Raw genomic sequence first — 14,252 nt, 5'->3', positions numbered from 1 at the left:
GAACCAGCCTTCTAACTCCAACTTGTGACAAATACAAAGGACCATACCAGGCTCAGATCTTCCCATAGGGTCTTCAGAGGACTTTGTTGAGACTGCAGTGAAGTCTAACTCATTATATAAGGAAATAAATCCAATTTCTTATGTTTCCATAGTTGTATCAGCATCATTTATTAAACAGTGCCTATTGCCCCACTGATTTGAGATCACATACTAAATTTCCATATGTTCTAAGGTCTATTTCTGGATTTCTTACCCTGCTGCATTTATCTGTTTATATGCCCAAACCACAGTTTTAATTATAGAGGTTTTAGAACATGTTTTAATAATATCTCTTAGGGTCAACCCTTCTCTCAGCTATTTCTATTTTTAGAGTAAGAGTATTTCTGGTTATTCTTATTTGTCTTTTCTTCCATATTTACAATCAACTTATCTAGTTCTGTAAAAACTCTGATGTTGATTTTATTTGGTGCTATGGTTTGACTTATGGATGGTGTCCTCTCCAAATTTCATGTTGAAATGTAATCCTAAATGTGACATTATTAAGACATATGGCTTTTGGGAGGTGATTAAGCCATGAGGGCTCCACACTCACGAATGGGATTAGCTCCCTTATGGCTCAGGTTTGAAGGAACATTCTCTTGCCTTTCTGCCATGTGTGGAAACAGCACTCATCCCCTCCAGAGGAGGTAGCAGCAGGACAACATCTTGGAAGCAGACAGCAGCCCTTGTCAGACACTGACAATGCTGGTGCCTTGATCTTGGGCCTCCCAGCCTCCAGAACTATGGGAAAATAAATTATGTTCTTTGTAAATTACCCAGTCTAAGGTATTTTGCTACAGAAGCACAAACAAACAAAGACACTGGATTGCATTAAATTTATAAATTACTTTATGGGGCACTGTTATCTTTATGAAATTGAGTCAACTTATCCAATAATGTGGAATGACTTTCTATCTGCTCAAATCTACTTTTGCTTATTTCAGGAATGTTTTATAGTTTTCCCCATATAGGTTTCACATAACTAATAACTCTAGACTGAGAAATTGTAAAGGATTTAGATTCCATCTTATAGATGAGAAAACTGAGAACAAGAATGACCAAGTGATGGCTTCAGATTACAAGATTAGCACTGGGACCCCGGTCTTCTAGCTCCCATCATAGTGCTCTCTGCTGTACCACCCTGTAAGCACCCTAGAATTCTATAGCAGCATCAAGAAAACTAGGAAAATGCTTTGTCATTGTCTTACTTGTGCACATTCTTCCTGCTCTGTTCCTGAACTTTCCAAAATACTTTCTAATTTCACCAGCTTTGTGTCATGTCACTCTCCCCAGTGCACCCTGGCCAACCTGTCCTTGCCTCTCTGGCTTTAGTGTCTTTCCCTGGAACATTCCTCCTTCCCTTTCAACTCATGAGGTTTTAGTCAAGTTGTCAGCAAAGTCTGAAGTTTTATCTAGAGGCTCAACTGGGAAAAGATTCACTTCCAAGCTCACTCATGTTGCTAATGGCAGGATTCAGCTCTTCATGGGCTATCGGACTGAGACCTTCAGCTCCTCTCTGATGGCCAGAAGCCTCTCTCAGTTCCTTGCCATACAAGGCTTCTCACAGGGCAGCTCACAATATGGTAGCTTACTTCCCTCAGAGAAAGCTAGGGAGAGATGACATCTGAGACAGAAGCCACAGTCCTTTTATGACCTAATCTTAGAAGTACAATTCCATGACTTTTGATATATTCCATTTGTTAGTCACTAGGTTCAGCCCACACTCAAAGGAGGGGATTACATGAGGGCATGAACACCAAGAGGCATAGAAGACTTAGGGCCATCTTAAAGGCTGCACACCACACTTTCTGTTACCCTCTAGACCATATCTGGGCACCCTACTAGATGTTTTTTTTTTTTTTTCTTTTACACAGGGCCTTACTCTGTTGCCCAGGCTGAAGTGTAATGGCACAATCACAGCTCACTGCAGCTTCAACCTCCTGAGCTCAAGTGATCCTCCCACCTTAGCCTCCCGAGTAGCTGGGACTAGAGGCGTGTGACACCACGCCCAGCTAATTTTTAATTTGTTTGTAGAGACAAAGTCTGCCTATGTTGCCCAAGCTGGTTTCAAACTTCTGGGCTCAAGCAATACTTCTGCCTGGGTCTCCCAAAGAGCTGGGATTACAGGCATGAGCCACCCTACTAGATGTTTTCTTAGCACCCAGTAGATCACTTTCAATTACCGCAATCGTAATTGAACAACTAATTATATAATTCATGGTTCAATTTTATACTGTCTCCTCAAGAATAAAAATTCGCTGGGTGTGGTGGCTTATGTCTCTAATCCCAGCACTTTGGGAGATCAAGGTTAGAGGATCACTTGAGCCCAAGAGTTCAAGACCAGCCTGGGCTACATAGTGAGACCTCGTCTCTACAAAACAAACAAACAAACAAAATAGCTGGGCATGGTGGAACACTCCTGTGGTCCCAGCTACTGAAGAGGCTGAGGTTGTTACCGGTGGTGAATCCATATGGGTCTGCAGCAACCTCAATTCTTGCCTCCTCAGAAGAAAGAATTTGACTGAGGGGCATGAGGCAGAAGAGACGGTGGCAAGTTTTAGAGCAGGAGTCAAAGGAAGGAAAGTACACTTGGAACAGGTCCAAGCAGGCAACTTGAAAACAAGTGTGAAGTTTGACCTTCTGACTTAGCATTTTATATGCTGGCATATTTCTGGGGTCTTGCATCCCTTCTGCCCTGACTCTTCCCTTGGGGTGGGTTGTCCGCATGTGCAATGGCCTGCTAGTGCCTGGGAGGGGAGCATGCAGAGTGTGTTTACTGGAGTTGTACACATGCTCACTTGAGGCGTTCTTCCCATTCTGGTGGAATGCCCCTGGAAGGTCATATACCAGCTAAACTCTGCCATTGCCCTTTAATGCACATGCTGGAGCCCACTCACCCAATTCCTGAGATCTTATTGAGAAGCTGCCACCAGTTTCAGGTGTTTTTATCTACTGGGAAACTGCCTTTCCCTGGTGCTGTTTGCAACCAATTATTATATTAGACAGGCAGCGTGACAACTGCCTGACCATCACCCGATGGTCGCCTGACATTCCTGGTGAGGTGCGGGAGAAGCCCTCTCCTGCCTCGCGCATGCCTGGCTAGCCACCTACTGTAACAAGGGGAGAGGATCACTTGAGCCCAGGAAGCAGAGGCAACGGTGAGCTGTGATTGCACTACTGCACTACAGCCTGGGTAACAGATTGAGACCCTGCTTAAAAAAAAAAAGAAGAAGAATGAAAATTCCACAAACAATGGGCCCTGTGGGTCTCGCCTACAACTAAACTTTAGGTCCAACCACTGTATTTTATACATTGGAAGCAAGATATAATTTTTGATTGAAAAACTATAAGGTAAGCTCAGCAACCCCTGAAAAGAATTATTTGGCTGTTGTCACTACCTCACACCTGTGAACCCCGAATATCTGAGACAGGTCTCAGTTAATTTAGAAAGTTTATTTTGCCAAGGTTGAGGATGCACCTGTGACACAGCCTCAGGAGCTCCTGACGACATGTGCCCAAGGTGATCAGACCACAGTTTGGTTTTACACATTTTAGGGAGACATGAAACATCAATCAACATATGTAAGATGAACTTTGGTTCCGTCTGGAAAGGTGGGACAACTCAAAGCAGGGAGAAGGCTTCCAGGTCATAGGTAGATAAGAGACAAATTGTTGCATTCTTTTAAGTTTCTGATTAGTCTCTCCAAAGGAGGCAATCAGATATGCATTTATCTCAGTGAAGCAGAGGGGTGACTTTGAATAGAATGGGAGGCAGGTTTGCCCTAAGCAATTCCCAGCTTGACTTTTCCCTAAGCAATTCCCAGCTTGACTTTTCCCTTTAGCTTAGTGATTTCGGGGGCCCAAGATATCTTCCTTTCACACACACTATCTAAGTAAAATCTATTTTATGTGTATTTTCTACTAGAAATTCAGGCTCCCGAAGGGCATAGTCTTACTCAGGTGGCAGAAAAACTGTAATTACTGCAAATGCCAGGTTTACCATAAACACATTACTAAATGGAGTTCTCTAGGTCTTGACATAAATAAAAAGGGTTGATTCATACTGAACTTCTCCACTTCAAAAAGAAACAGAGTAGCAGAAGCACAAACCAGATTGCAGTGGGTTGGGAAGTGAATCACAGATATACAAAAATAGGAGGGACTGCTCTTATCCTGGACAGGAGTTTTAAAATCAGTCTTTGGTTAGCAGCATTTTTAGTAACATTTTCATACCATATAGTAACATTTTCATACCATATAGTAACATTTTCATACCTATACTATGAATTATAAACATAGTATAATTCATATTATGGAAAAAATAGGAGTCACTTTGAAGGTATCTTTTACAATAAGCAATTCACAGAAGGGAAATCCGAATGCCACTTTCACGTATGAAAAATGTTTGAACAGTAATGAGAGAAATAAACATTTAAACCACAGTGAATTACCATTTTATACCCATCCAATTGGCAAAAACAAAGTTGGAAAACACCAACTGTGATGATAATACAGACCAACAAAAACCCTCAAACACTTGTAATGGAGAGACAACACAGCACCGTAGCTGAAAGCACAGACTCTAGAGCCATCGTGTATGGTTTCAAGTTCTTGCTCTACTTCATAACTAGCTGTGTGACTTTGGGCAACTTACATATCATCTTGGTGCCATCTGTGAAACTGGAATGATGATAATAGATCCTACCTCGAGAGGACTAGTGTGAGTATTGATGAGTTACTATAACATGCTACATAAATATTTGCTAGCATTATTATTACTGAAATAGAATAATGATTTTAGAGAGCAATTTGACTAGCGCTAATACAGTTGAAGCTGTGCATAGTATACAACCCAGCAATTTTGCTTCTGCTTGCACACCCCAAAGAAACACCTACAGGTGTACACAAGGAGGTATATGCAAGAATTTACATTGTAGCACTGTTTTTAATGGAGAAAACTGGAAATAGTCAAAATATCCATCTGCAGAAAAAAATTTTTAAAAAATCTATGGCATATTCATATAATAGAATACTATAAAGCAGTGAAAATAAATAAGTTAGTGCCATAGTCCTCAAACTTTACCATGCATTATAATCACCTGGAGAACTTGTTAGAACACAGATTACTGGGGCCCACCTTCAGTTTTTGATTCAATAGGTCTGTAATGGGGCTCAAGGGTTAGCATTTTCCAAGTGATGTTGATGCTGCTGGTCCAGGACCACACTTTGAGAATCACTGAATTGGACCTTCATTGATCAACATGGACAAATCTTATAAACAGAATGTTGAGTGGAAAATGGAAGTTGCAAAAGAATACATATGCTTTGATACCATTTATGAAAAGTTTTAAAATGTGGAAAAGAAATCATTTTACTGCATGTGTATATATATCACATATACACATGCAGTAAAAATTTTGAATAAGATCACCAAGCTAGTCAGTTACAGGTCTAGGATTTGTACCTATGTGTATCCATGAAATCGCCTTTGCAAACTGAAACCCCCTTTGCGAAAATTCTATCAGTGAGAAAATTATAGCAGTGGAGGAGATCTGATCTAGCCAAACCCCATCTTGCCTTTAGCTTTCAGTCTGTCCTTAATTATTCCTGGGCTTAAGCCAAGATAACTTTGGGAGACATTTAGTTTAATAGTTTAAATAATTACAGTCCTTCCCCAAAACTCAATTGCCTTTGTAAAGCTAATGAGAGACCACCAGACAAGGGGGACAGATGAGCCTGAATTCTGTTAAGTGTAGACATAAGTGATTGCCAGCCATTATTCCAGAGGTCACAAGATATGCAACTTCCCCAATTACTCCTGCAGATAACATCACTATTGTAGAATCTAGGATTGGCCTTTTTGGGTATATTTTTAAGTTTTTTGAATGTTTGACTACTGATGGCTCCACCTGGACCCACCAACTGTTCCTGTGGCTCCACCCAGAAACGACTCAGTAGGCAGGAGGACCATCTCCCATACCCCTATGACTGCACCCCCAACCAGTGAGCAGCAAGCACCCATTGCCTAGCCACCCCTACCCCTTTCCCCAGACTACCTTTGAAAAGAAACCTAGCCCCCAAATGCTCCAGGAGGCCGATTTGAGTAATAATATACCTGATTTAAGTAATAATAAAACTTCTTCCATTTTTCCACTCGATGTTGTGTAAAACTCTCCATTGCAATCTCTATACCTTGATAAATCATCTGTATCTGGGCAGCAGGCAAGAAGAATCCATTGGGCCACTACATCTGGATCTAAAGGCCATGCATTTTCCACTACAAGCTAATTAACAAGAGGTATCCTTTCCCCTCAGAAACAACTGGACACACCTGTGTAGATCCTATATAAAGAACAGCTAAAGAAAATCTGGTTAATACTTAGTCTAGTATATTTATCAGGAAATCAGCAACAGTCTTTCTCTGACATTCCTGAAATTGTAATCCCCACCTTACACTTGTATCACCTGTTTTCTAAATATTAATATACGGTAAAAATCAGGTGGCTGTGTGCTATGGGAAAATCTGGAGGAAAAGATAACTTAAAAAATATACTTTTTTGGCTCTGCTTGCTACTGAAAAAAAAAATATTTTAAGAAAATATACTCTTCCCTCCCTAACATTAAAGTGAATCCACAGAAGATGTGTTTGGTGAAGTGTCTGGTGGTGAATACTAAGTAGAAAGGGCAAACTAACACAGCCTTAGAGCCTGGATAAAATCCTGGGGTCCTGAAAGTTCGACCGTGGGAAATCTGGAGGATAAGGTCTATCTCTGGTCTGTCTATGTAACTTCTGCACCTTACACATAGTAGAGGCCTGACAGATACATGCCAACCCATGTGTGCATGCAATAATTCAATCCACAATTAGGAACATTGTGCCAAAAGGAGACCCACCAACTAAAAAGAAATACAAATTCTTAGCTTTCTGTGACTACCCTTTACTGCATTTGCTGGCGAAAACAAAGAAGAAAAGAGGAGGCTTCAGTATTCAAATACTGCCAGTTCCGCACTGAACTCTAAAAATGGTTACTCTTGGGATACAAGGAACCCCCACGAGGATAAACAGCCTTTAAGGTTACCTGAATGCCCCAGCAAAGGGCACGACTACTTCCGGAGCCGCACCAGAGCCGCACCGGAACCCCTTGGCGGATTATGTGGGTTCCTGCGGGAACGATTTAAGAATAGGACTACTTCCTGCTTCTGGATATGGGCCGGTGAAGGGAAAGGAAATAGCTCTAAGAGCGGCATCCTGCCTGCGCTAGCGGCGGTGGAGGAGGAGGCAGAGAGGTGTGGAGGGCGGAGTAGACGGAGGAGGCTGCGGCAGAGAAGAAAGTGTCAGAGCCGGTAAGTGAGCCAGTCACCTTAGAGCAGGGGACAGCGGACAGTGCTCCAGGGCTCGCTTCGCAGATATGTGGTCCCAAGTTGCTGAGCTGCCCCAGGGGGTCAGGGCTGTGCTTCGTTGGTCGCCTGTCAGTCGGCGCCGAGAAGAGACTGTTGGGGCGCTGGGGCCGGGCCTCGCGGAGCGCCAGAGTGCGCTCTCGCTGGCTGACAGCCTATCTTGGGAGCCAGAGGAGGCCCCGGGCTGTGTCCTGCCTGGTGGTGCTGGGGTTCCGCACCCTGGACAGCTTCCCCAGACAGTGTTTGGAATTCAGGGAAGAAAGTACTGTGCGCCCCCATTTAACCCTCGGGACCTGGCGAAATCCTGCTTCGTGGGTAGTGAACATTGTATCGGGGACTGAAGGAAATGCTTGTAAAGAGTGTTAGTCTGGAGCCATACTTTCCCTGCCCTGTTCAAGCTCCCTGGGCTGTCGGAAGCGGAGTTGTTTGTAAAAGCAAATGCAGACGCCTCCTCCTCCTGTCACTTCGGGACAAGTTAACAATCTTCAGATTCGTTGTTAAAGCAGCGTGTACCCTATGTGATCTATCAGGTTAGCACTGCTGTGGGTTATCTGGTGCTTGCTCTGTAAATATACTTGATGTCGAGATCACAGTTAAATATCTCCAAGCACTTTTTGAAGAGAAGCAAGACTGACCTAACAATCGGGACTATTTAGCATACTTTCCCTCACCTTTACTTTAATCGTTTTAGCATGCAGAGTAAGGATGGTAATCTTAAATGTACTAGATTAAGTTATTGTGCATCTGCAGAAGGCCTGTGGTATAATAGGATATGAAACTCTTGATAACTGACGAAATGAGTGAAATGATTATATAAAGATTGTTACTGTAAAGATCAGAAATAGCTTTTATTAAGTTCCTGCTTTTCTGTTGTCTTAGGTTCGGCTTTAGAGTGTGGTGAAGGGTACTTTTCATGGTGCATGGAAGGAAAGCCAATGCGCAGGTAGGCATTTAGGAAGTAAACGTTTGATTTCACTGATTAAAATTCAGCATGTAATAATTTAAATTTTTAAAAAAGAGTTTCAATCTTACTAAATTCTTCTTGGAACTAATGAGTCTTGTTCTACAATAAATCAAAAGTAATATTAAGAATTATAGCTTTTTAATAGAATAAAATACAGAAGTTAAGTTTCTGAAAAGTGCTGTGGATTGTATGTAGTGCTAAACACTTACATTTTCCTTTTTTCATGTTTTTTTACAGTAAATAATCATTAAGTTCATTATGATACTATGTGGATTTATTATAATCTTCAGTTCCCTATAAAAGGTAGAGGATTCTGTTCCCATGTAAGAATCATAATTATTTATAATATACTGTACTGCATGCCTAATTATGGTTTTGGTTATTTCCTTGATGTTCAATAATACATTTGTTCTGTTAATTAAAATAGCTGCATTGCAGGGAAGATTGTATAAGGACTAAAATAGGTATTAGACATAATAACTTAGTCCATAGAAAAATAGAACAATGTCTGGGAAAATACAGACAATAAATAGGCCCTCCCAACCCTAGAATTTAATAATGTTTTTTCTCATTCTGTTCTAACAAATGAGACTAGAATCTTTATGATACAAAATCATCCCAGTTCTATTTCTTTGGTTTTTACATTTGTTTTCTATTTATTGAACTCTATTTAATCATTTGTTATTTAACATCAAAGATAAACAACTTTTGCAGTTCTTTTAAGAGAAGAAACATTTTATAATGGGAATATGACTTATAACTCAGAACTTGGAGCAAGAACCAGAATGTATATCTTTATCCAAATCTGTTATTGGTTTATCAATTGACCTTAAGCTGTTCACCTTCTCTGTACCCCAGTTTACTTCTTTAGTGTATCTGATCAGGATATTGGGGATTAATGGACATTTGCAAATGCTTTAAGATCTCCAGATGAAAAGATGTTATCAAAATGAAAAATACCATTATCTTATTTATATTTTACTCTGTAGTAGGAATAATATTTTACCACAATGTACATGAAAAAAATTAACAACATAATATTAAATGCTTCATCACTTCACTTCTAACATTATTGCAAAACCCACTGATTGTGTCTCATCTCCAGCTACCATAAAATGTCATATCTTATGTAATTGCTAAAATAAGAGCTTATTATTTTTTAAAAGAATAGCAGAGTGTGGGAATGTTTTTGGTTTATCAGTAGTCTATATAAAATATTTGCTTAATCACTTATACCTGCTGCTTTTTTCTTGCTTTATTACATAATACTGTCAACTATTCAGAATCATGCTGGATATTTCTAGTGCCGTTAATCATTAAGCTACAGCTCTTTCTTCATCACTGTCACTTGGCCAGAGCCTAGCCTACTCACATTGGTCTCTGGTCTTACTTTCACCTGGTTCCTACATTCAATCATGGTCACACTTCCCTGTCCTTTTCTTATTGGGCTGTCATTTTTGCTGATTTAACCCAGAAGGCAGTCTCTGTAATGCTGGGTTTATACTCAGTTGCTATTAAAGAAGCTTTGAGAAGTAAGTTTTTCTATTGAGACTATTTGAATACATGTTCATTCTGTCTACTAGATTGTGAGCTCTTTTAGTCTCATGTCTTCCTATATTTGTATCACTAGCACCTAATGATTACTGAATAATTGTTTGAATAGGACTGAACAGTTTCTGCAGACTTCCCCCTCCAAAAAACAAAAAAAATCTATGAACAAGACTGAAAATTATTGTTAAAGGTATTCTAATTTTTGATTATAAAGTTTTATGAAATCAATTGGCATTTTATTAGTAAAGTTTCATTACATCATTTATTTATGTACTATCATTTGCATAGCACAATGCAAAATTTAAAAGATACAATAGGATATTCAGTGAAAAGTTAACTCTCCCATTGCTGACCCCAGTTCCCAAAGGCAACCACTGTAAGCAGTTTCTTATGCATTCTTTTAGATGCATTGTAGTTCATACACAAATGTCTATAAGATGTCTTCTCTTTTCATTTTTAATTTTTATTTTGTAGATACAGGGTTTTGCCATATTGCCCAGGTTGTTCTCAAACTCCTGGGCTCAAGCAATCTACCTGCCTAGGCCTCCCATAGTGTTGGGATTACAGGCATGAGCCACCACACCTGGCTAACATTAGTAGCTTTTAAAAAGAGAAGATGGCTAGGCACAATGGCTCACACCTGTAATCCCAGCACTTTGGGAGGTTGAGGTGGGCTGATCCCTTGAGCCCAAGAGTTCAAGACCAGCCTGGGCAACATGACAAAACCCCCATCTCTACAAAAAGGAAACAAGAAAAATTTAGCCAAGTGTTGGGGCAGATGCCTGAAGTTCTAGCTACTCAGGAGGCTGAGGTAAGAGGATCACTTGAGTCTGGGAGGCAGAGATTGCAGTTAAGCCGTGATCATACCATTGAACCCCAACCTGGGCAACAGAGCAAGACAGTGTCGCAAAAAAAAAAAAAAAAAAAAAGACAAAAATGTTGCAGGGCATAGTGGTTCACACTTGTAGTCCCAGCTACCCAGCTACTTAGGAGGCTGAAGCAGAAGGATTGCTTGAGCCCAGGAGTTCGAGGCTGTGGTGATCATGCCACTGCACTCCTGCCCGGGTAACAGAGAGAGACCCCATCTCTTAAATAATAAAAATAAGAAAATAAAATGCATTTGAAAAGACACTAATGTCAGCATATCATGCACATTCTTCTGTATCTTTATTCACTTGAAAAATTATTTTGTAAGTTGTAACAAATGCATATAGACTTACCTTATTCCTTTTAATAGTTATGTAGTATTCCATTGTCTATATGCACCTTAACCAGTCCCATTTGAGAGAGATTTATTTCAACTGTTTTGCTGTTACAACCAGTTCTGTCTGCAATGAATATCCTTGTAGGTGGTTTATGCCCAGATGTGTAAGTATAGAATAAGTTCTGGCTGGGCGCAGTGGCTCACGCCTGTAATCCCAGCACTTTGGGAGGTCGAGGCGGGCGGATCACAAGATCAAGAGATCGAGACCATCCTGGCTAAGATGGTGAAACCCCTTCTCTACTAAAAATACAAAAATTAGTTGGGCGTGGTAGTGTGTGCCTGTAGTCCCAGCTACAGTCCCAGTCGGGAGGCTGAGGCAGGAGAATCACTTGAACCCAGCAGGCAGAGGTTGCAGTGAGCCAAAATCACGCCACTGCACTCCAGCCTGACGAAAGCATAAGAATCCGTCTCAAAAAAAAAAAGAGAATAAACTCTTAGATTTAGAATTGCCTAAACATTATGTACATTTTTTAATTTTGGTGGACATTGACAAATTTCTGCCCTTAGAGTTACACCAATCCATAATCTTTACCAACAATATGTTTGTTTCCCAAGATAGTAATTTTTAATCATTCATTTTATTAAGAGATACCAAATATTTTGTAATGTAATTCTTCCAACTTTCCTTAAATATATAAATAGAAAACTGAGCTTGATTGTAGAAATTGGTTTATTCATATATCAAACCTTTATATAATACCACTCTATTCCTGTATATTGTGTGATACAGATCAAGTGATGAAAACAGATATCATGATACAGTATTGGCCTGGTACAGTGACTCATACCTGTAATCCCAACACTTTGGGAGATGGAGGAGGCAGGAAGATCACTTGAGCCTAGGTGTTCGAGGCTGCAGTGAGCTATGATTGTGCCACTGCACTCCAGCCCGGATGACAGGGTGAGACTTCATCTCTAAAATATAATTAATTAATTAACAAACAATGTTAACAGAATTTTAATAGAGATGTAAACTTAAGGGAGGGAACTGCTCTGTGGAGATGAGGAAGCATCACAGAGATGGTAACATTTGAGCTAGATCTTCTAGGAAGAATAAGAATTTACTTCTAAAGAAGGGAGTTAATTAAGGACACCATAAAAGGAAGGAACAGCTTGTGCAAAAAAAAAAAAAAAAAAAAGATAGAGTACCAAGACCCAGAATTGTCTGACATGCGTGGAACAGTGAGTATATGTGGAGTATAGGGTATTTTGGGGAAGAAGAGGAAGTAGAAAACATGGAAATTGAGGCTACAACCGTGGGAAAGAATTCGAACTTTATCCTTTAGGTATTTAAGAGCCAATGGACATTATTATACACATCATTTGTTCTTTGAGCTGATTTCTAGGCACATAGGGGATGGATTGGAAAGAGGGAAGAAATTATGGCAAGGAAATGAATTTAAAGTAGTTATGGTAGTTTAGATGAAAGATGATGAGAACCTGAAGTATATCTATGGCAGTGAGGGTTGAGAGAAGAGGATGGAATTGAGAGCTTGTATAATAGTAAAATCAAAAGGATTTGGTGAACATGGAGTGAGGAAAAGGTAGTGTTATAAATGACTCCAAACTTAGGAAACTAGGTGCTGCCATGATAAGATTAAAAAGAAAAATACAGGAAGAGGAACAGGTTTCAGTAAGCCAAGAACAGATTCTGTTTCATATACTTTAAGATTATTGTGTTTAGGAAACAGCCAGGTGGAGATATCCAGCATGTGATTGGAATATGACTCTGGGGCAGAAGAGAGATTTGGGCTAGAAATTTAAAAAAAAAAAATGTGAGTCATCAATACTAAGAAGTTTCTTCAAGCTGTAGGCATAAGTGATGGTAGAACAGAAAAGGAGAATGCTGAGGACAGAACTGTAGTGAGTACCAGGGGTGTTTACGATGGGGCCTAGCAGGAAGACCCCATAAGGTCTCTAAAATGAGTAAGAAGCTTTACATGCTTTGGGTCTTATTTTATTTAATAGTATCTAGAGTTTTTATTGATAGTTTTTTACTCACATTGAAGGATAGCTGAGCTACTCCTTGAGTTCAATTTCAGAAGACAAAATTTCCAATCTCGTATCTTTGAAATTTTCAATTTGTTCTACTCAGTCTAAAGTGTATGCTTAAAAATAGTGTAAAACATATACTTGCTTGATTTGACTATTCCCTAGTGTGGCATGCACTGTAGGTTAGCTTGCACATCTCTTCCTTTCTTCCATCTACTATAGACACTAGAATATTAAATACTCTGCTTGATTTCTTAGTTGTCTCTGCATATGTGAAGGGCTGTGTGACACAGTGCTACCAATGAGATGTCAGCAGTAGTTGTTGAGGGGTATTCTAGGAAGGCTTTTGCTATCCTGATATAAAGGGAAACTAGCATGCTTGCATGAGGATTTACCCTTCCTGCTCCATCTTGGTCTTGATCACTGGACCAAGGCACCCAAGGCTTATGCTCATTTTATCCAATAAGCAGTGATGAGATGTCTTGGGACTAAAACATTCACAACCAAGTTTCAAATAAAGAGGTTACTAGCTTGGCTTTCTGGTGTGGAATCAGGTATGGAATATAGTGCCTATTGGGCCCCTTCTAGTAAGTAGAACTGGCACTTTGAGATGTTATTTCTGTTTTGAGGGTTTATATACTCAAATCTCCAGCTGTCTCTATTCAAGTATATTTAGGACTATAAATGAGGGTCAGTGCAACTGAATCTTTTTTAAGGTCAAGTTGTTAATTTTCAAAGTAAAACAAAATTTTTGAAGTAGGAAAGGTGAAATGTTCATTTAGATAGTATATTAGTCCATTTTGCATTGCAATAAAGAAGTACCTGAGACTTGGTAATTTATAAAGAAAAGAGGTTTATCTTGGCTTATGGTTCTGCAAGCTATTCAAGAAGCACCTGTCACACATGTCACCACACCTGGCTACTTTTTAAATTTTTTCATAGAGATGGAATCTCATTTTGTTGACCAGGCTGGTCTCAAACTCCTGAGCTCAAACGATCCTCCTGCCTCAACCTGCCAAAGTGCTGGGATTACAGCTGTGAGCC

The 14,252-nt window shown here is 39.9% G+C and overlaps 2 protein-coding genes across 3 annotated transcripts in view; one reads left to right on the top strand and one right to left on the bottom strand.

The window, feature by feature from the left end:
• The window catches only part of ANKRD45 (ankyrin repeat domain 45), a 109,138-nt gene extending 101,954 nt beyond the window's left edge, over positions 1 to 7,184 (bottom strand). The window contains exon 1 of the mRNA XM_054465903.2: positions 7,119 to 7,184. The gene's annotated coding sequence lies outside the window, so the exon portion shown is untranslated. The remainder of the gene's footprint in view (positions 1 to 7,118) is intronic.
• The window catches only part of KLHL20 (kelch like family member 20), a 72,040-nt gene continuing 63,911 nt past the window's right edge, over positions 6,124 to 14,252 (top strand). The window contains exons 1-2 of one of the 2 annotated variants that reach the window (XM_054464524.2): positions 6,124 to 7,383; positions 8,317 to 8,380. In XM_054464524.2, the coding sequence (XP_054320499.1) occupies positions 8,358 to 8,380 (23 nt within the window). In that variant the 5' untranslated portion in view covers positions 6,124 to 7,383; positions 8,317 to 8,357. The remainder of the gene's footprint in view (positions 7,384 to 8,316; positions 8,381 to 14,252) is intronic. The other variant, XM_063648497.1, reaches the window with a different exon arrangement.

The sequence above is a fragment of the Pongo pygmaeus genome, chromosome 1, assembly GCF_028885625.2.
Source record: "Pongo pygmaeus isolate AG05252 chromosome 1, NHGRI_mPonPyg2-v2.0_pri, whole genome shotgun sequence".
Classification (NCBI taxonomy): Eukaryota; Metazoa; Chordata; class Mammalia; order Primates; family Hominidae; genus Pongo; species Pongo pygmaeus.
The sequence above is the reverse complement of the archived record's forward strand: the minus strand, read 5'-3'. Positions and strand labels throughout refer to the sequence as shown.